The 24,053-nt window shown below is 43.6% G+C and overlaps 1 protein-coding gene across 1 annotated transcript in view; it reads left to right on the top strand.

Moving 5' to 3' along the window:
- LRRC2 (leucine rich repeat containing 2) overlaps positions 1 to 24,053 on the top strand; it is an 80,186-nt gene that overhangs the window by 44,866 nt on the left and 11,267 nt on the right. Inside the window, exons 6-7 of the mRNA XM_061626236.1 lie at positions 11,553 to 11,698; positions 22,263 to 22,418. Of these exons, the coding sequence (XP_061482220.1) occupies positions 11,553 to 11,698; positions 22,263 to 22,418 (302 nt within the window). The remainder of the gene's footprint in view (positions 1 to 11,552; positions 11,699 to 22,262; positions 22,419 to 24,053) is intronic.

The following is a 24,053-nucleotide window of genomic DNA, read 5'->3' as shown; positions in this document are numbered from 1 at the left end:
TGGAGGTTGTCAAAAATGGTTCCCATGAACCAATGCTCCACATAATGATTTTAACATTTCAAAGCCCCTTTCCACCTTGTTTGACCTAATTGGGAGGATTCACTTTATGCCAGCACTGTAGAATCCTGGCAGCCAATGGTACTGGCACTGAGAAGCTCCATGCAATTAGGTCAATCAATGAGAAAGTGCTTTTCAAATATTTCCGTCTCTGTGTGGAGTGAAGTCATAAAGAATGTTGAGATATAGCTGTGCTGCTTCATTGGTCCTTGCTTGCTATTCAGCCTGGCATTGGCTTATTGTTCTGTCTCTTTGTTTGAATTCTCCATGAAAATGTCATTGCCAATCCATTGCATTTCAATATGTTCTGTGTTATTCTCCTGTCTTTTTTCAGCACCAGTTTTTCCAGTATTGGCTGACAAAGGGCATTTCTGGGGAACTGGTCTATAATTAGACGCTTCCTCTATGCCACTTTGGCCTCTGATTGCTTCCTGTTCAGTGCATCAAGGAATAAGTGATGAATTGCCTCTCAACTTTAATTACATTTTTCCACATCCCCCCTTTTTAAAAAAAATATGAAATAGCAATATTTCACAATTAAAAAGAATAGAATGAGATGAATTAATTCTTTGTGCACAAAGAACAGGAACTGAGTTGCTTCATCATTAGTTCCACACCGTGCTGAACAGGAAGCAGTTACAACCAGAAGCTGCAAAGAGAAAGCTTGTTATTCAAATTTCTGGGAGACTTTTGCTGAACTTCAGCTGGGGACTTGTGCATCAGTGGTGGCGGCATGGGCATGCCTCAGATCTGCGGGGCTCAATCTCAACCCACAAATCCTTGCTATGAGAAATAGCCCTACATTGTTACATAGGGTCCTTCCTCAGAATGAGGCATTGTAGGTAAGGTGGCCCTGAAGGTGCCTGTACTGCCATCGTACTGCCATTGCTTTGTTGCAGAAATAAATAGCAAACAATAGTTTGCTATTGTTAAACAACAGTATCTGCTGCCACAGTGGCAAAATGGCAGTGGCACAAGCACTCTCCACAGTCACCTTGCCCACAGTGCCTCACGATGAGAAGGCCCCTTCTTCAGAATGAGGCATGAGCACCAGACATGGCACTGGAGCTTCCTGTAGGAGTACCCTGGGCTACTTTGCCACAGTAAAAATCATGTTAAAATTTAAATTTTGCCAATGTGAGAAAGTAGTAATGGTAGTTCCAGAGTCCTAAGAAATGGCCATTAGGATGCACCTGAACAGACAAATCTCAGGACACCACATAGTGTGGGGGATGGTGGACTAGCTAGAGGGCAACTAGTGGCAGGAAGGCTTTGGCCTGGTGATTGTGGCATGTCCCCTGAGGATGGTGGATAAGGGAGTGTAATCTGCTGCCTCTCCTAATCTGCTGCCCTAGTGATGAGGCTACTCTTTGCTCCCTTACTGGCCGGCCCTGTTCGTTCTTGTCCCGTGTAAGTTTTAGTTTATTGGAATATGACACATTGATTGCATTTAATTGACTGCAGCTTTGTTTTACAGAGGTGGCCAACAACTCAAATTATCACAGACCTCTGCATTTTGACATGCTATAAAATGGGCAGCTCATGCTAAAACTACAAGCAGCCAACCTTATCAGCAGATCCTTTTCAATGACAAAAAAAAATAAAGCAGAACTGAAAACACACCCATTAATCAAACAACTCTTTCCATTCAGGGACATGGCGTCCTTTTCTCTCAGCTGAAACTTTCACTGTTAAATTGGGAAGCGAAGGAGTGGGGCTGTTTGGAATGTTGTGCAGGCTATATTTTACAGCAAAATGATTAAGATAAGCAGAAATATAGGTTGTTTGTCAAATAAAGATGACAATTTTGATTAAAAATCAGGACAGCAGTAATGGTGGCCGGGTAGTTTGACTGTCAAATGTGGTATAAAATGAAACTTGCACAAAGCCTGCATTATAACTGATTCAGAGTTGGATAACAAAACGCTTAAAAGAAGAAAAAAATAGAGGTGGCAAAATAAACTGCTGAGGTAAAAATGATAAGCTTGGTGTACTTGTTTAAAAACAAAATGTTACTGAAGGTGCAGAAATGCATCAGTCTTCTAAAGGAAATAAAGTGTATGGGACTTCCTTTATTAAATATACTATTCAGCTGCCATAATTTCCTCTGTGTCCTATACCTTAGGGATTTGTTAGCATTTCGGGGTGGGGAGAAAGATTAAATAAAAACCCCATTTGGCTTCATTGCAGTATAGAAACCAGACAGAGTTTGTTAAACATAGCCTTATATGAAAGAGTCTGAAGGAGCTGTTCTACAGTATAATCAGAACCCCATATTTCTGAGGCACAACTAACCCAAGTTTGTTCTCTCCCATGTTACTCCATTTCTTCATATTTCTTTGTCAAATCCCATTTCCAAAGGATTATTCACTAATAGGCAAAAAAAACCTTGCCGTTTAAGAACATACCTATAGCCCACAGCTATTTCTATCAAACTTTAAAAAGCAGGGAAATGGGCAGCTATAGTGAATGCACCAGAGGAGCAGGAGACCTGACCTCCTCTCTGAGATATTGTACTGCCCTACAAATTGGTCAAAATGCAAACACAATTTGGGTTGGTCTTTCACAGTCCAATCCACTTCCCGTGTATCTGGGAAGAATTTGGTAACGTGCCTCTGAGCATATGGTGAGTGGTGGCAACACTTGCAATCATCCCAAATAATACCTGCCCAATTTCCCTGCTTTTTAAAGTTTGATAGAAATATCTGTGGGCTATAGGTACATTCTTAAACCTCAAGGTTTTTTGCCTATTAGTGAATTTCTCTTTTTTATCCAGGAGATAAGAAATGGGATCCCATGCAAGTTTCCTGAGAATGGATTACTCATTTGCATGCAATCATGCTTAGGATAGGTAAAACTGACCACAGGGGACGGGGAGGGGAGGAGGAGGAGGAGGAGGAAGGGCAGAGGGGAGGAGGGGGATGGGAGCAGACAGGAGGGGGAGGGGAGAAGGACAGGTTTGATCATTTGCATATTTATTGAATTTTGTTGGGTTTATTCCTGTGCAATCATGCTTAGGATAGGTAAAACTGACCAGGGGGCAGGGAGGGAGGGCTGGAGTGGGCAGGAGAGGAGGAAGAAGGAAGAGGGGAGGGGAGGAGGAAGGGAGAGGAGAGGGGAAGGAGAGGAAAGGCAGGTCTGATCATTTGAATGCTTATTGAGTTCAATGGGATTTACTCCTATGCAATCATGGTTAAGATAGGTAAAACTGACCATGGGGGAGGAGGCAGAGGAGGGGGAAGGGAAAGGAGTGGATTGGAGGGGGCAAAGGAAGGGGGGAGGGCAGGTTTGATCTTTTGCATGCTTATTGAGTTTAGTGGTATTTACTTCCGTGCAATCATGCTTAAGATAGGTAAAACTGACTACATATAAATCCAATTGACACTGAAAGCAAACAAGCAAATTAATGGAAAATTCTGTACCAAATCTGAATTGGGCAGAATTCTAGCACATCCCCAGCTTCCAGCTAGGAGGGCCTTTTCACAGCTCTGGTTGGTTTGCCAAATTCGGCCCCATTGGGACACAGGTTAGTTGGTGACTGTCCTCCATGCTCTAGTAACTTCCAGACCATATTGTTGCAATGTGCTCTACACGTGGCTGCCCTTAAGACGACTCAGAAACTGCAACTGGGCCAAAATGCAGCAACTAAATTACTGTCTAGGGTTGCATGTAGAACTCACATAACCCATAATTTAAAACAGCTGCACTGGGTGCCATTTTGTTTCCGAGTCTAGTTCAAGGTGCTTACATTAGTATTTAAAATCCTAAATGACTTAGGCCCCAAATTTCCAGCCGTGGACAGTGTGGTAGGGCCTAAGTCATGGCCTCGCTCAGGGTGAGTTGCTACTGCATACCAGGCTGGAAAGGGGGAGGGGAGAGGCAATGGTGAGGTTGGCATGGCACAGAAATGCACGGCGAGGTGCTAGGATTAGAACTACTAGGGAGCTCCTGATTGGTACAAAGTTTGCTAGGTGACAGAATCTGTCAATGTCTTCCAAGGTAACCTGCCTCATTGGGTTGTTGTGATGACAAAAAGGGGAGGGAGACACCATGTACACTGCCCTGAGCTCCATGGAGGAAGCGCAGGATTAAAATGTAATCAGTTAATCAATCCCTCAATCATCCATTATATTTTCTATACACACCCAACCATTTAGTGAGCATTTCACTGGTTGTGAAACATTCTTATGTTGTTGCATCTTCATATTTTTTTATTTAACAACATTTATATACTGCTTGATTATAAAAAACCCTCTAAGCAGTTTACAAAAAACAATAAAACAGTTGAAAACAAGTAATTAAAAACATTTAAAAACCAACTGAAACAGCAACAAACTAAAAATATTAAAACATGTCAACATCTATGTCTCTGGATGGGCTTGCCTAAACAAAAAAACTTTTAAGCAGGCATTGAAAGGAATACTGGGAAGATGCCTGCCTGATGTCAATAGGCAGGGAGTTCCAAAGAGTGGGTGCTGCCACACTAAAACAATGATTTCTTACAAGTGCAGAATGAGTATTTTGCGGCACCTGTAACAGTTCCGCATTTATATTACATAATATTTTTGCAGTCTAGCAGTTGGCCTGGGATACTGAAATACTTGGCAGCTTCTGAAGGCCGTGATGTCTGACTAGGTCTTTTTGCAATAGGAAAACAGGGATCTTTTTACAGTGGAGGACGTGACATTTGTTTGATGGAAAAGGAAGGGTGGTTTCTCTCAGTGCTTGACCCTTATATGTACATTTTAAATTTACTACTGATAAAGTCCTTTTCTATCATTGGGCAACTGACTTGAAATATCTACAGTACGTGGCTGTTAGAAGTCTGTTACTGTTTTTCCTGCCTTTCCAGTACAATATACAGAGTTCATGAAGCAGCTCCATGCAGCCAGCATTTGAAAAAAGAATTCTGGGTCATTTTAATTTATTTCTTGTTAATATCAATACCTTGGCTACAGCTGAGATAATTTGGACTTGACAGGAAGTTAATGCAGAATAACAATCTTGAATCATGTTTGCACAAACAAGCCATATCTCTTACTTCTCAGCCTCACCCCAGTATTTTCAAGGGTTGATTTATACAATCATCTTTGGCTGTTTTTTTTTTCTGCATAGGAGCTGCTCCTGACAGTCCAACTTCATGGAGAGAGAACCATGTGATCCAATGGCACACAGGTACACACTGTAATATTGCTGTGGTCTCAGAAATGGATGCAAATGTGTACCATTGGTTCACAGAGCACTTTCTGTATACCTGTAGTCCTCTAGATTTTGTTGGGCTCCAGTACCAATCATCCTCAGCCAATATGGCCTTTGGCCAGGGATGATAGTTGTAGTCCACCAACATCTGGAGGGCCACAGGTTCCCATTCCTGCCCTAGACCATAATGAAGGTGCTTGCCTGATGTTAATAGGCAGGGAATTCCAAAGCACTGGTCCTGCCACTCTGAAAGATTGATTTCTTGCAGATACAGAATGACCATTATGATGACATTTGCAAAAGTACACGTTCTGCAGACATCTGACCATAGTGGAGACCACATGATCTTTGTTCAGTCTGCTGTTCAGGTGCTTCAAGGGCCCTGCTCTCAAACCCAAGCAAACCTGTGTTTAAATAATACCCTTATTCTTCTAGGTGAGCAAGGCTGATTATTTAGTGTTATTTTCTGGGGATAGGGGTTGGTAAGAACCCTGCCCACTGTGCAAAACCTGGAGTGAAAGAAGCCAATCACTGCATAAAGGAAACTGATTTCAGCACAACCTATGCTTGAAATGCAGGCTAACACTAAGCAAGAATTGCTACTGGCAACTTTTGTTTATCTCAGAGGATGAAATATATGGAAGTCATACGACAGTTATGCTGGGTGGAATAAAGCAATGGGACACATTCTATGATGTTTCTTCCACAAGGGGCTAGTGGACTGAATCCCCATAAGCAAAAGAAAATGTTGTTTTAATTCTTGCCCATATTTTTTCTGCTTGCTATTTTTATTATGACTTTGCTAGGAAATAAGATTAATTATATTTTTTGGCTTTCCAGTGTGTTTTGCTCTGCAGGAAACATGTTAGAATAAGGCAAAGCATTATCCTATGCTAGTCCCTTAAAGAACGGGGGGCATCAAAATTCTGATGCTTCATCCATTTCTTGAAAGTAAGCCTAACTGATTTAATTATAATGTGTGAGATCTAGGCAAAGTTAGATTCTTTTATGTCTCACTAATTTCTGTGAGAGAGTTTGTTGTTATATGCCTTCAAGATGATTATGATTTATGGCGACTCTATGAATCAGAGACCTCTAATAGCATCTGTCATGAACCACCCTATTCAGATCTTGAAAGTTCAGTTCTGTGGCTTCCTTGATAGAATCAATCCATCTCTTGTTTGGACTTCCTCTTTTTCTACTTCCTTCTGTTTTCCCCAGCATTATTGTCTTTTCTAGTGAATCATGTCTTCTCATGATGTGTCCAAAGTATGATACCCTTAGTTTCATCATTTTAGCTTCTAGTGATAGTTCTGATTTAATTTGTTCTAACACCCAATTATTGGTCTTTTTTGCAGTCCATGGTATGTGCAAAGCTCTCCTCCAACATCACATTTTAAAGGAGTTGATTTTTCTCTTATTCACTTTTTTCACTGTCCAACTTTCACAACCATACATAGAGATTGGGAATACCATTGGGAATGATCCTGACTTTGGTGTTCAGTGATACATCTTTGCATTTGAGGACCTTTTCTAGTTCTCTCACAGCTGCCCTCCCCAGTCCTAGCCTTCTTCTGATTTCTTGACTATTGTCTCCATTTTGGTTATTGACTGTGCCAAGGTATTGATAATCCTTGACAAGTTCAATGTCCTTGTTGTCATCTTTAAAGTTACATAAATCTTCTGTTGTCATTACTTTAGTCTTCTTGACATTCAGCTGTAGTCCTGCTTTTGTGCTTTCCTCTTTAACTTTCATCAGCATTCATTTCAAATCATTACTGGTTTCTGCTAGTAGTATGGTATCATCTGCCCATATTGATATTTCTCCCTCTAATTTTCACACCTCCTTCATCTTGGTCCAACCCCCCTTTCCGTATGATATGTTCTTCATATAGATTAAATCAATAGGGTGATAAAATACACCTCTGTCTCACATCTTTTCTGATTTGGAACAAATTGGTTTCTCCCTATTCTGCCTTACAGTAGCCTCTTGTCCAGAGTATAGGTTGTGCATCAGGACAATCAGATGCTGTGGCACCCCCATTTCTTTTAAAGCATTCCATAATTTTTCATGATCTACACAATCAAATGTTTTGCTGTAAACCAGCATTACCCAACCTTTTTCGACCCAACACCCCTTTGCAAAATCTTTTTGTGCCCAACACCCCCCTCAGATTAAGTATATGTCAATGCTTCCTATTCTTCCCTTAAAATATGAGTAATGCATAAAAGGTATTTCCAGTGATTATTACTGATCGCTTTTATCATGCCTTTTTATTGCACTTAGATTACACATTGAATTCTTAGTATGATTTATTAATATACATACATAGTTACACGCAAGAAACAAATTGCAGATATAGGAGTTGTTTCTTATTTCACAAATCCTAAAAACATAAGCAAAAACGAATTAAGTCCACACAGTATGAACCAATAGAATACACTGTGTTACTTAACAACAAACTCATTCAGTTTACCGGCATTGTTTCGTTAAACAAGTTTATTTAAACATCATAGGAACAACGGGTAGCGAGTATGTCCCATTTCTGAAGAAAACTAGCGAATAACTGACTGTCTGTGTCACCTGTTTGCACACAGCACTCATCCGTTGGAAGAATGCGCCCTCCACCAATACACCCAGCTTATCAAACACTCTCTCATGATTGGTTCCAACATTCCTCAAGACAGCATCGGAACATTACCTAGTGCCGGGGCATGGCTAATATCCCCATTCCTTGATATGACACTGGCCGCTATTCAGAATTTCTTTACTAAAGAGCACACACTATTTATAGTGTTGTTTCCATGAATTGAGACTATTAAATACATTCTAACTGGGGACAAAACACTTTAAACATTAATGATTTGTGTATTAAATAAAATTAAACTTAAATGCTTCAACTGTCGCATCAGACCGCCAAATGTCAACGCCCCCCTAATGACCTAAATGCCTCCCCTGAAGTTTGCAGTCACACCAATGCCCCCCTGAAAGGCTGTAACACCCCCCAGGGGGGTGCTACCACCCACGTTGGGAATCACTGCTGTAAACTATAAAGCACAGAGTGATTTCCTTATAAAATTCCTTGGTTTGTTTCCATTATCCAACATATGTTTGCGATATGATCTCTGGTGCCTCTTTCCTTTCTAAATCCAGCTTGGACATCTGGCACTTCTCGCTCCATATATGGTAAGAGCTTTTGTTGTAGAATCTTGGGCATTACTTTACTTGCATGGGATATCAAGGCAATTGTTCGATGATTACTGTATTCCCTGGGATCCCCTTTCTTTGGAATTGGGATGTATATTAAACGCTTCCAGTCTGTGGGCCATTGTTGTCTTTTCCATGTTTGTTGAGAGAGGGTTAAGCACATTTAATACATGCAAGTGAGCAACTATCACTTTTTACCCTCTGGGACATGCAAGACTTAAATGTGTGTGCCTGTATCTGAGTCATCCTAGTTGCACTTTCAGATATATGCAGTGCAACCTATGCATATTTATTCATTACGCTCAATGGGATGAACGAAGTCTTTTTCTTGCCCTTCAGTTCTGACCCAATTTACTGGCAGTGGTGTCAGCATTGGTGGTGTCAGTGCATCTCTGCTCTAGTGGCTGCCTTTGATTGGAACAGAGCAGAGCATCCCAGAAACAGGAGAGATCATTCTGATCTGCTTTAGTGTTTCCTGACTGGTCAGTGTCTAGTGAATGTGCATAGAATTGTAGATTGAGGCTACAATCCTATGGCCACTTGCTTGAGCTGAAATCCCATTGAAAATGGAACTTAACTGATGAGTAGTCATTATAGGATTGCATTGTTAGAACTATAGCCTTAGTAATATTTTCTAGTTTCTATAAGTTTCTAGTTTTGTGTTGAGTCAGAAAGCATGCATATGGTTTTAATTCTTAGATCTTTGTGATTATTATAATGTTGCTGTCTGTCTGAGAATGTTAAAAAAAAGTTCAGCTCACTTGCATATGTCAGCTCCTTTAAATGTAGTCAAACTTCAACATTGCTTATTTGGTAAAATATTTTTAAAGACTAGGTGACCATTTAAAATAGTTCATATTACAATTGTAAACAAATATGTCTGCTCTCATTTTAGCTACTGCATAAGATTCTGTATTCCCATAAATGCAAAACATTGTTTTTGAACAAGATTAACACATAATTTCCCCCAACATCTGTACTGTGTTTGGATAGTTAGACTTGAAGTATTTTATAATTTAAGAAAAAAACATAATTTTGGGAACAGATATTCAAATAAAAGCCAAATAACTGCCATGGAGAGTATACATTATTTGATAATCAAATGGCATTGTAAGACTATTTCTTCAAAATATTGGGATATGTATTTCTCAGTGATCTATCTTAAGACATGTGATTTAGTTACCTATATTTGTTTTAAATGTTTTCTTTGTTTTATTTATGATGGTTTTATGTATATTTGTTTTTCATTGGTTTATGGATGTTACTTGTCTTTTATCTATAATTTTATTTTGTACACAGCTTGGAGACCTTTCTGATAAAGTGGTTTATAAATTTTCTAAATAAATATAGCATGTTGATGGGCTGGAGATGAACCCAGAGACTTGAAGGTGGTATGACAGAAGAATAATTGCTAATGCCATGTGCATTGATGTCTCAGTAAAACAGGTTTAACTGGTTTTTGAAGCACTACAAATGACCACTCCAGACTGGTGTTTTTTTGTTTGCGGGTGTATTCTGCAACATGTCATTGATGCAATAATAGCACATTAGTGGTGGATTTATATTGGTCTGTCCACATCATTCCACTTTATTAGATTTCTGTGATGTTTTCCCAATGCACTCTTGCATTATAACACAACAAAAGTGGGACAGATCACTCACTCACTCACTCACTCACACTCACTCACACTCACTCACACACACACACACACACACAGAAACTGATTGTTACTGTATTGTTATTGAAAGTTTTTGCTGTTGCCTTTTTAATAATGTTAATATTTTGTTATTTAAATTTTTGTGAACTATTGTTCTTTTCTGATGTGTATTTTGTATTTGTGTTTATTTTTTGTGAGCCGCCTTGAGGGCCTTTTTGGCTCAAAGGCGACACAGAAACATAACACAACACAACACAACACAACACACAGAGGAATAATTGTTGGAATGAAAGGTTGCTGGATTTTAGCAGAAAACTATGTGACATGCACTTATTGCAAACAAAGCAGTATGACTGCCCCAACACTTCTGCAGGTATTGAAAGCATGATTGCGTATAACTGTCCTGATATCATCATGAGCACAAATCTTGATGACTGCTCAATAAAATGGACATCTGCAAACCCAATTTGACAGACTAGAACAAAAGAAAGAGGTATATGTCAAAATGTTTCTATTGTACCACCTCCAATTCTTTGAATGATTATAGTTTGTCTGCAATCCAACTAATTTTAGCAACCATAAAATTGACCGAGTGCCACAGTCATAAGGAAATAGGAACAATGTTTCCCTCCCACCATGCTATTTTTGCCATTACAGAGGGGTAAATATGGTTGGTTCCCAGTTTCACTTAGGTCCCTGAAGTGGCAATAGAGTTGATAGCTTTTGACCTGCTTCTTTACTAGCAGTCCCTTTAACAGTAGTTTGATCTGCAACAATTGGCAAGTGACAATGCGTAGCTCTAGGCTATGAAAATTCCCACCATCTAACTGTTGCATATCAGACATGGCAAAGGAGCAGGCAATGCTGTGTTTCCCCACCTGATCCTAAATGCTGGGACACTGTGAGTGGTGGAAAAAAAGTCATCTCAACTGCTTTTCCCTCCTTTTTTTAAAGTAGAGGTAGCTAATCCAGATCCTCTGCACTGGAGTAATGCATATCCACTGGGGACATAAATATGATTTTAAAAGCCTGGTGACAGTAACAAATTAGCAAAGTCATGGAGTTTTGTTACTTATCACCCTGTCCAAGAGGTACTGCTAAGTGAGGAATAGTTGCATTTTCTCAATGTATTGTTGTTTCAGCTGTGTGAAAACAGGTTATACCTGGAACAGAAAAACTTATGTGAGAGAAGATATATATCCCACACAGCAAATGAGATATACCAGTGCATTTGTTGTGATACATACATCATTTGGTTCTGGAGGAGCTGTGATAAAGATTTCTACTGATTTCAAGAGGAGCAGCATGATGCCTTATATGCAACATCACTGGGTTCACCCCTTTCTGAGAGAGAAACCCCAAGTACCATAATTAAATGTATCCTTTCCTCACTGAATTTCTTATAACATGGTTTTTCATTTGCTTTACAGCTAAGTAACTTGAAAAAAGTGACCTTTGTAGATGTGTCAGCAAACAGTTTCCCCTCAATTCCAATATGTGTGCTCCGGATGTCAAATTTGCAGTGGTTGGATATGAGCAGCAACAACCTCAAAGATCTCCCACAAGACATAGACAGGTAGTTCTTTATACTGTCTTTGAAATTAACTTTGGGTTTGACAAATAAAGCATTGACTAGTTATATGGTCGAAATCTGGAAGTGGTGTGGGTTGGAAGGCTGTCTTGATTCAGTGGTGGCTGGTGCCCATTAGGACTGATAGAAAAGAAGAGAGTGAGACCAACAGTAGGTGGAGACAGAGCCAATGACAACTAATCCTACTGTTGTCCCCATCCTCCTCCCTTTTGAGACTAAGAAGGAGAAAGGTGACAGGCAGTGCCACATTCTGGACTGGTTGTAAGTAAGAAGGCAGGCAGGGATGAGAGGGAGCTGGGTGAGGGCTGAGGTTGGTGGTGAAAATGAAGTTCTTAAATTGCCCGTATGGGAGGGAGGGTGGTGACCAAACAGGACTTGAGAGACTAAAATCTATTAGAAAACATATATTTTAAAGACATCAGCAGAAGAGCAGTGAATACATTGCGGTTTATAATGCGGTTTATAAAAGATGAGTGTAGTGATATGAAAGGGAAATCAACAGCACATTGTCCATGAATAAATCTTGGGAAAGGGAGAATAAGGTACAGTATATGCAAATAATGATTGTATGGAAAAATGAAATGAGTTATGAATATGGTACAACTATTAAACTTAACACTACTCAGAGAAACAAAATACAGCTTATCTTTTACAAACAATAATTATGTCATGTAAAACAAAATATATTTAACTATTATGCAGCTCTACTTTTATTGTCCCCTATAACTTCATCCACTCCAAACTAGTTAAAAGCTTTACTATGGTTCAGCTATATAGTAACTTATCCTAATATTAAGAAAGGAAGAAACCAGTTTCAGAGAGTTCGAGGAGAGCTGAGACATGACTGCAGGATCCAATGGATAGGATCCAGAAGATTCCAGATGAAGAGAGAAAAATAAAAATGGAAATAAAATGGTGAGGTATAACCCTCACCTGGGAACTACTACTACTACTACCACCACTACCACCACAACAACAACTACCACCACCACCAATAATTAGCAGAAAGCAAAATATGTTCAAAATTGTTTATAGGCCACATCCCCAGGAGACTTACAGAAAAATGGCCACAAACTGCCTCAAAATAGAAGAAAAGAGGTTCAAAGCAAGAAATCTCTTATCTAAAAGAGAAGGCAAACTGGGCTCCAAAGACCCGAACAAGGAAAAATCTGTTAGAAAAACTTGGAGCTAACCACAAATAAAATTAAGAAAAGAAGAAGAGGAAGAAATGAGCTCTAGCAATGAGTGAAGTCTCTTTTTTATCTTTAATGGCATCCCAAATTTTCTGTTTTATTCTTTTCTCTCACGCTACTTTTTCTGTTTAAAAATGGATTCTATATTGGTAAATGACAAGCAGCAAGACAAACACCCTCAGAAACAGTTTTCCATTGTTTTAGGAGTTGACATGATAAGCCTTCTCAGGCTACTGGGAGACACATGGTCTTGTCAGCGTTTCTGCTTGTCACACACCTCAAAGTGAAAAAAACAGTTCTGCCTCCAAGGCAAGCATTCGGGCCTATCTCTGTCATGAAGCAGAGTCTATTGACCAATGTTTTCTTTGATTCCATTCCACAGCTTCTTGGGTTATGACCTTCATCACGCACCCAGATTTGCTCCAAGAATTGATCTCATTAATAGGTGGGACAGTGCTTCATTCACCATAGTAGACCAGCCACCACTAGTCTAATTGTGGTTTGCTGTGGTAGCCATGAAGCCTTGGATGTGCAAAAATATTGCACTGTATGAGAGATGGTGACAGCTAAGCCACATGTGTGCTGTTCTGCTTTGAAAACAATGTTCTGGACTATATAGCCCTCTTCAGTTGTTCAAAAAATGTGTGAGGGCTCAAACTGGGTTGGGGGCATGAGTGCACCATCCCTGCCCTTGGTGTCCCCTTACACACTGTCCCCTCCTCTTCTGCCCTTCACATGTTCAGCATTAAGGTCTTCAGGGAGATTTTAACAGTGTCCAGCTAAATGCAGTTAGAATCTTCCCTTTGATTGAGAACCCTACACAGTTTGAGCCCTCATGTTCTTTTGCATGCCTGAAGAAGGTTTATATCAGGGATGGGGACCCTGCGGCCACACAGATGTGGTTAGACTCCAACTCCCATCAGTTCCAGCCAGCATGGCCAATGGTCAGGGATGATTGGAGCTGAAGTCTACCAAAACCGGGAGGGCCACAGCTTCCTCATCCTTGGTTTATATTGTATATGCCAAACCTTTTTTCTGTCATTCTCTGTCAGGTAATGAGAAAGGAAATTGCACTGGAAAATGATCAAATGGGAGAGAAAATGTCAGTGAAATTCTCGTGGATGGGGGTGCAGGGTTTTTGCTGCACTTTTCTTGCTTTCAGGGTAGCCAAGAGGTGTTTGTGAGTGCCCTTTCTTTCATCCTACAGATCATCTTTCCCAGAAGTGGTTTGTTGGGTGGGATGGAACTACTAAGCTAGCTTCTCAGCAGATGGATCACTGTTATGTTTTGGGAGGGAGGGGCAAGACGGCAGTGAGCTTGACACTGTGCAAATGCCCTGGCAGGAGCACTGAATTGGCTCCACAAATTCTGCACCGACCTCCCTGCTGCCTCACTTCTCTGCATCCCCATGAGCAACAGTGAGCCACTTGCCAGGAAGCTAGCACAGCCACTCTGCCCCACCTGACAAGCTGCTTCTGATCTCTGCGGCTGTCTGCTTTCTGCAGCTCTCCTGGGATTCCCATGATATCCTCAGCTGGTCTTTCTTGTAAGCATGGGAAGGTTGACTACAGTGTGTCTGACAGTTTTTCCTTGGTTTAAGTGAAGTCTTTTTACATCTAAAGAAATCAGTGTAGAATGTTAAAAAAAGGAAATGTTTAAAGGAAGGACTTCCCTTAAACACAGATGGCTGTATGCAACGTTAGTCACGCTCAGAGTGGACCCATTGAAATTAATGGACATTAATTTCAGTGGACATTAATTTCAGTAAGTGCTTTTTGTTCGATATGAACCAAAATCAGTGAATGCATCAATGTTAAGTGCTCAATAGTTAGCCTCTCTGGCTTCCCATGCTTCAATTAAAGCTCAGGAGAAGATGTCATGAGGTAACTTCTCCCATGGGCCTTTTTCAGATTAGGAAATGAAGGCAATCAGGGAAGCTGCAGAATGCTGGAGAAATGTTTAATGGAAAGAAAAAACCACACACACCCCACCCATGGCCAAAGATAAGGTAAGATAGATCCTGCACACACCAAAATGCTAAAGAAATTCTGTCATGCCCTGAGAACAAGGCAGGGAAATATAATACTCTTTTTTGCACAGGAAGAAAACCTTTGAGAAATTGGAGGACAGGTTTGGGCCAGCACTAATCTAGCTAGCCATAGTCCTGTGGCTGTAATCCTATGTGCCCGCAGTGCTTAGAACTTAACCTTGCTCAACCAAGATTGTGCAGATAAGCCTTAAGGAATAATTTGCAAATTAGTGTTTCAGGATATGAAAAAGTCAGGTTGTGACGAAGTGCAGTCATAGTCATCATAGTGGTACATGACACTTCTGAGATTTTGGTGATGGTGGTGAAATAATATTGCTTACAAAATTGTAATGGGAAAATAAATCTGGATGATGTGTGCATATATGTGTGTGTTTGTGTGTGTGTGTGATCTCACTGCTGTACAGATGTATCAAATCACTTATTTTAAAAGTCCCTCTTGAAAATTGGGATGAATTTGGTCTATATGTTGGTAATAGGATTTAAAAAAGGTGATTATGGCTTATCTGTCAAACACATACAAAGAAAGAGGAAAAGAGAAAGAGAGTGGGTAATGTTTGAAGACAATGAGTACATAAAAACTAGCTCCTTTTTCTCATGGTGGATTTTGGTGTGATATCTGTCCTGAAGGGGATATGCATGCATTGGAAACTCTGTGTGACCAATGGATCGGATGGCAATGCCTCTGTGCATTTTGTCTTTCCTTAAAGATTCCTGCCACTGTAGGGGCAAGTGAGAAATTGAGCCATTGGTTCTCACCTGGAAGGTGATTTTACTGGATCCTAGTCCATCACGTGGGTAGTAGTCTGTCCTCTGAGTCCAAGGACAGGAAATGCACTGAAGTTTGCAGCTTGAGGGGGCGTCGCTGGCTTGCAGACCCCAGTTCATTTTCGGACGCCGCCCACCAAGTCGTAATACTGGAATAGCCTGTATGCAGCCCTGCCACGAACCCAGAAGAATGGGTAACAATGCTGCGGCCAGCGATGTCCTAACTTAGCTAATAAAAAACTACGGTGCTAACCTAGTCTAGATGTGTGCAATATATCTACAAGAACTGCGATCGGCCTAGCAGGTCGATTCTCCTTCTCCTTCTAATATGAACTTTCGCATGCACTGGCAGCGGCCTGACTCTAAACTCGAAATAGTTGTCAAGCCCCGATGGACTGAACCAGGCGGGCCGTGATGGACTGGCATCCAGTAAAATCACCTTTCAGGTGAGAACCAATGGTTCATTTTCCCTGGATGCCAGTCCATCACGTGGGACATACCAAAGCTGTCCCAGTTGGGTGGTCGGGGCAAGCCCACTAATCTGTAGAGATCGTTTGCTGCAGGGCTCGTCTCCCGAAGGAGGCCTCGGCTGAGGCGTAACAGTCTATCTTATAGTGTCTAATGAAGGTGGAAGAAGAAGACCAGTTTCCCACCCTGCAGATTTCTCTCAGAGAAGTTTTGGTGGCGAAGGCTGCCGAGGTGGAGGCTGCCCTAGTTGAATGGGCCGTTATGCCTGGTGGTGGTGTCAAGTTGCTGGCCTCGTAGGACAGCCAGATACACATCCTTAGCCATCTCGCTAAAGTTGGAGTGGCGGCCATTTTGCCCAGAGACCTGGGGTGGAATGATATGAACATTGCCTCTGTGGACCTCAGCTTCCTTGTTCTGCCTATGTACACCCTGAGCGCCCTAGTCACATCTAAGCAATGCAACTCCTTTTCCCTTGGGTGTATTGGTGGGACAAAATGATGATAGGACCAGTTCCTGTTCCCTGTGGAAGGTCGCATTGATCTTAGGGATGAAGAATGGGTCCGTTCTAAGGCCACAGAGTCCTCATGAAAGGTGCAGAGCTGGCATGCAATGGACAGGGCACCCAGCTCCGAGACGCATCTGACTGATGTGATGGTGATGAGGAACAGAACCTTATAGGTCAGGAGCTGAAAAGGAATGGTCTCTAACGGCTCGAAGGGTGATCTCTGTAGTGCGTATAGGACCCTATGTGAATCCCATGAGGGGAAACGGTGGACAACAGGGGGCTGTGAGGCTGCTGCCCCCTTGAAGAAATGCCAGAGCAGCGGGTTGTTGCCAACTGGCTGACCAGAAGTGGGCGAAAGGAAGGCAGATATGGCTGATGTCTGCCTCCTTAATGTGGTGACCTTCAGGCCAAGTAGGAGTCCTCTATGCAAGAATTCTAGAATCTGCGGAGTGCTGGCTTTAGATGGGTGAATTTTCCTGGAGGGGCACCAGCTAGCAAATGCCTTTCAGGTAGCCTGGTAAATTCTTGTCATGGATGGGCAACGTGCTGACAGAATGATGTCAATGACTCCTGACGTAAGGCCTGAGCGTCTCAGGGCTCTCTGCTCAAGAGCCACTCCATCAGGCTCAATCATTTCGGGTCCGGGTGACGAAGTGGCCCCTGGGACAGCAGATCCTGCCTTAGTGGTAGTCTCCATGGTTCTCCAACTGAGAGATTGAGGAGCTCCGAGAACTATGGTCTCTGTGGCCACCAGGGAGAAATCAGCTGTAGGTGGGCCCTCTCCTCCCTCACCTTCCACTAGGTGTGGTCTAGGAGAGGGACAGGCGGGAATGCATAGAGAAGGCCCCTCGGCCAAGGTTGTGAGCGAGCGTCTACAGCCTCCGCTCCCAGGGACCAGTGTCACACAAAGAAGCGAGGCAGCTGGTGGTTGAGATTTGTTGCGAAGAGATCTATCTCTAACCGGCCGTATCTCTGCTGAATCTTGATACCTTAATCTTAATACCTGTGGGTGTAAGGCCCATTCCCATGGTAGAACCTTCTGGCAGTTGAGCCAGTCTGCCGTGGTGTTGTACTCTCCGCTGAGGTGCTCTGCTGGCAAGGAGGAGAGGTTTTGCTCTGTCCACTGCATGAGAAGGGTGGTCTCTGCCTGTAGGCTCCTTGATCGAGTTCCCCCTTGCCTGACGATGTGAGCCCTCGTTGTTGAGTTGTCAGTGTAAATCAGGATGTTGTCGAGATGAAAAAGCTGGTTGAAGTGAAGGAGGCGAGATGGGCTGCTCAAAGTTCTAGCCAGTTGATGCTGTGAGTTGCCTCCTCCTCTGACCAAGTGCCCTGGTTGTAGGCTGTGTTGCAGTGTGCTCCCCATGCCAGCAGTCTCCGGTGTCCGCTGTAATTATGGTCCTGGGGGGGGGTTCCCTGAAGGGGGTGCCTCCTAGAAGGTTGGCCCGCCTTGTCCACCATTGGAAGGACTGTCAGAGCTCCCTGGTCAGGGAAATCTGCTTGTGCCGGGACCTCGCAATGTTCACTTGATGGGGGAGCAGGGCCCACTGCAGGGAACGTGTGTGGTGGCGAGCCCATGGAACTATTTGAATGGTCAAGATAAAGAGCCCCAGGGCCCTGGCCAGGCTCATGATGTCCACCGACCTGCTTTGGCGGATGATAGTTTGTACTCTTTGAGGGGAGAGCCGAACGAGGCCGCAATCTGTGCCTATGAGGGCCCCCAGATGTTGCAGCTGTCGAGATGGGGCTAGGTGACTCTTCTTGTAGTTGACTAGGAAACCTCGTCAGTCGAGAAGACTCAGGGTTAGATGGACATAGTCCCGAGCGTACTGTAGCGTGCTTTCCCTCACTAGCAGGTCGTCAAGGTATGGATAGATGTGTACTCCCTGTAGTCGGAGATGGGCCACTATGGCTGCCATGATCTGCATGAATACCCTCGGGGCTGAAGAGAGGCCGGAGGGCAGGGCCTTGTATTGAAAGTGATGGTGCCCGAGCGAGAATCTCAGGAACCTCCTGTGAGCAGGAAGGATTTGGATGTGGAGATATGCCTCTTTCAGGTCTTTGGATGCCAAATAGTCACCTTCCTGCAGCGCCTCCTAGGCTAGGGATTCCATCTTGAACCTGCGGTATTTCATCGACCTGTTTAGGTGCTTGAGGTCTAGAATCGCCCTCCATGAGAGATCTTGTTTGGGCACGAGAAACAAGACAGAGTAGACGCCTGAGCCATGCTGAGACTTCTCGATCTCCTCCATGGCCTGGATCTCCACCAGGTGTTGTACTGCAGCTGACAGATTGAATTTCTGTGATTGATCCTTTGGGACCCTGGAGGGAATGTATCAGGGGCGTGGTGGATGGGAGAATTCTAATGAATAACCTCTGGTGATTGTATTGAGGACCCAGGCATCCACCCTGATGGCCTCCCAGGTGGGGGTAAAGCGTAGAAGACGCCCCCGATGTGTATGGCATCATTGCTGTTGGCGCCTGCCACCTCGCTTGGGGGGTGACTGCGTAGTCTGAACGGCCTCCCTGAACTGGACGCTGCTTGGTGTGATAGTGGGGCCTAGCCCATGAGTAGCTGGAGGTGGGCTTGTAGTCCCTACCTCTTGGGGAGTGCCTAGCCGCTCAAAAGGACTGGAAGGAGTTGTAGGGGATATATCTTCTCTGGACACACCTCTCCTCGCACCTTGCAGTCGCCATGTATGGTTTTCTCTTTTCCTTGGGATCCACTAGCACCTCCTTAAGCATCTTGTCGCTGAAAAGCTTGACTCCGGCGAAGGGCCTAGTAGCGAGATTGGCCCTGGCTGTATTGTCTGCCTCCCAGTGCTTGAGCCAGACAGTGTGACATGCCACAATGTGAGCAGCCATGGATCTGGCCATGAATTGAGAGGCGTCCATTGTGGCATCTGCAATGAAGGACGCTGTCCTATGAAGCTTTAACAGTGTCTTCCTAGTGTGCTCTGGGTCCTGCTCAGGGTTCTGGTAGCTCATTCAGCCAGACCAGGGAGGCCCTAGCGAAGGCTGATGCGCTGTTAGAGGCTCTGAAGCAAATGGTGACGGCCTCAAGGCATAATCCAGAAGACGCTCCGTGGGGTCCTTTAGCTGTGTTTCCCCCTTAGGGAGGATGGACCTTGAAACAAGGTCCGAAAACTGGAAGAGGCGCTGCGGGAGAGGCTCAGGCTTCTCCTCCTCAGAGTCGGTGCTCCAACCAGCCTCTGAGAACTCCTGATCCGATGAGAGGTCATAGTCCTGTAGTTGCTCCCCTTGGGACCTGCCTCTCGACGCGTCAAAGGGGCTTGGGGACAACTCCCCTTCCTCCTCTGAGGAAGGCTGGGGCTCCATCGTGTGATGAGACTTGTGCTTAGCTTTTCGCCCACCAGAGGTGCCTGAATCAGAGGGGCGGGTAGAGACTGTAGATTGAAAGGAGCTGATGCCGTTGGCAAGGGAATTAAAGAAGGCCTCCCTAAACCTCACCATGAACTCAGGAAACTCCAAAGGCTGGCCCCGGCTCAAAGTGGAGCGGCTTGAAGAATGCGTCGAATGAGCTGTTTGCTGAGAGAGCCCACTAGACTCACCATCCAAGGGTTCTACAGTGGATATATTGCCTGCCCCCTGTCCTGAGGGGCCTTGGTCCTCGAGATTATAAGCTGTCTCGGGCATGAGGTCCTGTGCCTGCTCCTCCTGCCCCATGTATCTAGCCCTGTTGGAGGGCTGACTGGTGGATCCCTTGTGATGTGCCTTCCTTGACTTCTTGGTGGCAGGAGGGGGCTGGGCAGTGTTCTGACCAGATGGGGGAAGAGATGGGCTCACCCTAGGTTGAGCTGACTGTGCGAGTGACGAACCAGGCAGTTCGGCTGTATCCTGCTTAGAGGCCATGAGGAGAGGCTATGAGGAGGTTGCCTGGCCCATTGTCCTCTTTGATGAGTCTCTGTTCTGACCGCTGTCATGCTAGAGAAGAGGAAAGGCATCAAAGGGAAAAAGAAGAAGAAGGCAGGTTAGCCCCGAGGTTGTGGTCTATAGAGGCTTGCTCTGCCCGGTAACACGAACTGGTATGGGGTGAGAGCTTAACAACCTGGATGACAGCGGAGACATGCTCTGCCCAGTATCGCGATTGGTATGGGGTGGTAGCATAACATCTGAATGCCGGCCAAGGCTTGCTCTGCCCAGTACCGCAATTGGTATGCGGTGGGAGCTTGACATGCGAGTGCCAGTCGAGGTTTGGCTCTGCCCAGTACTGCAATTGATATGGGGTGGGAACTTAGGATCCAAGGTATAAGCGAGTTCTGCTCTGCCCAGTACCACTACTGGTATGAGGTGGAGCTAGAGGTCTGGCCTAACATGTCATGTTTTACCTTAAACTTACTTATTTACACTATTTTTAATTTAATTTCTTTTTTTTCCCCACCAGCTGTAGGAACTTAGCGACTTATTTATTTATTTTTATTTTATTTTTTATTATTTTTTAGACCAGGAGGGGGCGCTGGAGGAACTGAGCGACAACGTGGAGGGTCGGCCAGCTGATCACATGGGGGCAATTGCAACGGCCCCGCCGGCCAGCTGATCGTCAGCAGCAGTGTCAATCTCAGTGCCGAAAAAGGAGAAGAATGCACTGCAAGAAAAAAGGGGCTGAATGGGCTGTGTTGGACCCGCTGGCCAGCTGATCACCGGGGGTCCATGTTGGATACAAGTGGCAGAAGCTGCAAGGAAAGGGAAGAGCTGCGTCAGGACCGACTGTGTTGGATCCCAATGGCCAGCTGATTGCCAGTGGTGGTGATGTGACAGCCGTGGCTGCAGCCACAAAAAAAAACCCCACCGCGTTGTACCGGTAGGGCAAGTGGTGGCCACCGCAACGAGGACACCTCGCCATGCCATGGTGGAACAAATTAGCCACGGCCACAACCGCCAATGGGCTGCTGCTGCTCTGCCCCAGTAAGGCCACAGAGAACGAGGGAGGGGGGAGCCTCCGAGGAACTCAACTCAGTTGCCCCCATTCCACAGTCCCGGCAAGAGGACTGAGTCGGGCTCCCCACCATGCGGCCTCAGCGGAGCCAGTCAAAATGGCGCCCATTCACGCCAAAAACTTTTAAAAAACTTTAAAGGGATAAAAAGAGAAAAACGGATGACAAAAGAACAACAAAAGGGGGGGAAGGGATCTTTGGCCCCTTAACCCTCGACAAAGAAGGGAGCAAAAAAAAATAAATATCAGGGAATTTAAAAGATTGGGAAGAACTCACGTGGAGAGTAGTTCTGATGTGTCTGCCTTGGACCAGGACAGGAAATGAACTGGGGTCTACAAGCCAGCGATGCCCCCTCAAGCTGCAAGCTTCAGCGCATTTCCTGTCCTTGGACTCAGATGACAGACTACTACCCACGTGATGGACTGGCATCTAGGGAAAATGAACAAGTCCCCTCTTCTTGACACAGGATGGTAGAGAAGGGGAGAGAAGACTCTTGTCATGCTAGGCAATCACTCTCTTTGCCTGGCAAATACAGCTTGTCAGATCAACAGGCAGTTTGCTGGTATATAATAAAGTATAACACATTTAACTATGGTACTCTTTTTAATCCCCTAAGGCTAGAAGAATTACAGACTCTTCTCCTGCAGAAAAACAAACTGACGTATCTTCCTCAAGCTTTGGTCAACATGTCAAAACTCACTTTACTGGTAGTGAGCAGTGAAGGGTTGGTTCAGATGCCCACAGCTGTATGTGAATCAACCACCGGCTTAAAGTAAGTAATGAATAAAATGTTAAACAAAGCTCTTCCTCTTCTCTTTCCTGGATTTATTCATTTAGATTCTGCAGTGGATGGAATCTAGTCCAGCATCTCCCCACCCCAACACACACACACACATACACAGAGCAGATTAAGCCATATTGGCCAGGTTACAATGTATTATAAACAGACTCCTGAAGAAACATCTTGACATACATGCTTGTAAAACAAGGGGGGAAATATCAGGGAAATACTTTCAGGTAGTTGAGAAACTGTAGCCTTGGTTTGCTGTTGGGGAACTGATAGGTCCAACTAAGAGTTCTTGATTGTTTACCTATCTCTATAGCACTTCTGAAGGAATCATCGAATAGTTTGTTTCTAATCTTCAGAGGAGAGATCCTGCACTTAAGTAGACATAACAGCAGCACCCACACACAAGAGGAGGGCATTGGCAGACTTGGCGGAAACCCAAAATTTGTAAAAATCGTTAATAAAATCTTTAAGGAGATAATCCCCCCCCCCAAAAAAACCACAATAGTTAGTGAGGACTGAGTGTGCTCAGAGGGAACAAATGCTGAGAGACTTGGGGGGAAACTGAGAAGAGTGATATAGAGTGACTGGAAAAGAAGTATAGAGGTAGAAGCTTGTATCCAGTGAAGATATTGTGCAAACAGAATGACTTTTGCTTGAACAATGGAATTTCCTTTCCCTCTCCCACCCCTTGCACCTCCTGCACTCCACCCACATCTGCACTGTGGGTTCCCCCAACCCTTGGGAGCAAGTTGGAGAGGAGATCAGGAGAATGCTATGGGAGAAGAGGGAGGGAAAGTTCTGTCACACAAGTGGAAGTTGTTGCATTTGCACAAGGCTTCGTTGGAGTCAACACAGATTTAAAAAGGATAGAGAGAACCATCTCATTGTTTGAATAGGTTATTCTTCATGGTTCTTATTAAGAAGGTATTTTGAAATGTCCTCAGGGATGTAAGGGAGAGCTGCCCACAACAATTAATGGAGCCATTTAAATGGTTAATTATTTGAATTTTGTGGACTTTTTCACTCTTAAGGGATGTGCTAGAATTCTGCTCAATTCAGATTTGGTACCAAATTTTCCATTAATCTGCTTATTCACTATTGTTGCAGATCAGATTTTTATATTGTGATTTTCCATGGCTATTTTCAGAAACAGATATTTAAATTAAAAAATCCACGTATAAAATATTGATATTAAAATAGCTTTTTTAATGTTTCCTTCAATTTATTGATATTTCCTTTAATTTATTGACATTGCCTTTCAAAATATTTATATTTCTTTTTAAAATATAGATATTAATAACAATATTTTTCTGAGGGGGAAATAAAAGCAGTGGCTAGAGGACAAAGAATGAACTTGAATTGATAGCCTGTTAGGCCTGTTAGGTCAACAGATTTATTTTGAACTGGCACAGGCCAATAGATCCCATCCCTAATCACTATGTATCACAACCATATTTGAAGATAAGATAAAGACTCCCTTAGCCCTCTTAATTCTGTAATCCATACTTCCTAGCTGCCAAGTTCAGCAAGTTCAAGCATATCAGTGGTTTAAGTCCTCTGCCTCCAGGACCAGCAATCCTTGTCTTTAAGACATAAGGGATATGGGAGTTGACTCAC

The sequence above is a fragment of the Rhineura floridana genome, chromosome 1 (genome assembly GCF_030035675.1).
Source record: "Rhineura floridana isolate rRhiFlo1 chromosome 1, rRhiFlo1.hap2, whole genome shotgun sequence".
Lineage (NCBI taxonomy): Eukaryota > Metazoa > Chordata > Lepidosauria > Squamata > Rhineuridae > Rhineura > Rhineura floridana.
Note: the sequence above shows the minus strand (reverse complement) of the source record. Positions and strands in the feature narration are given on the sequence as shown.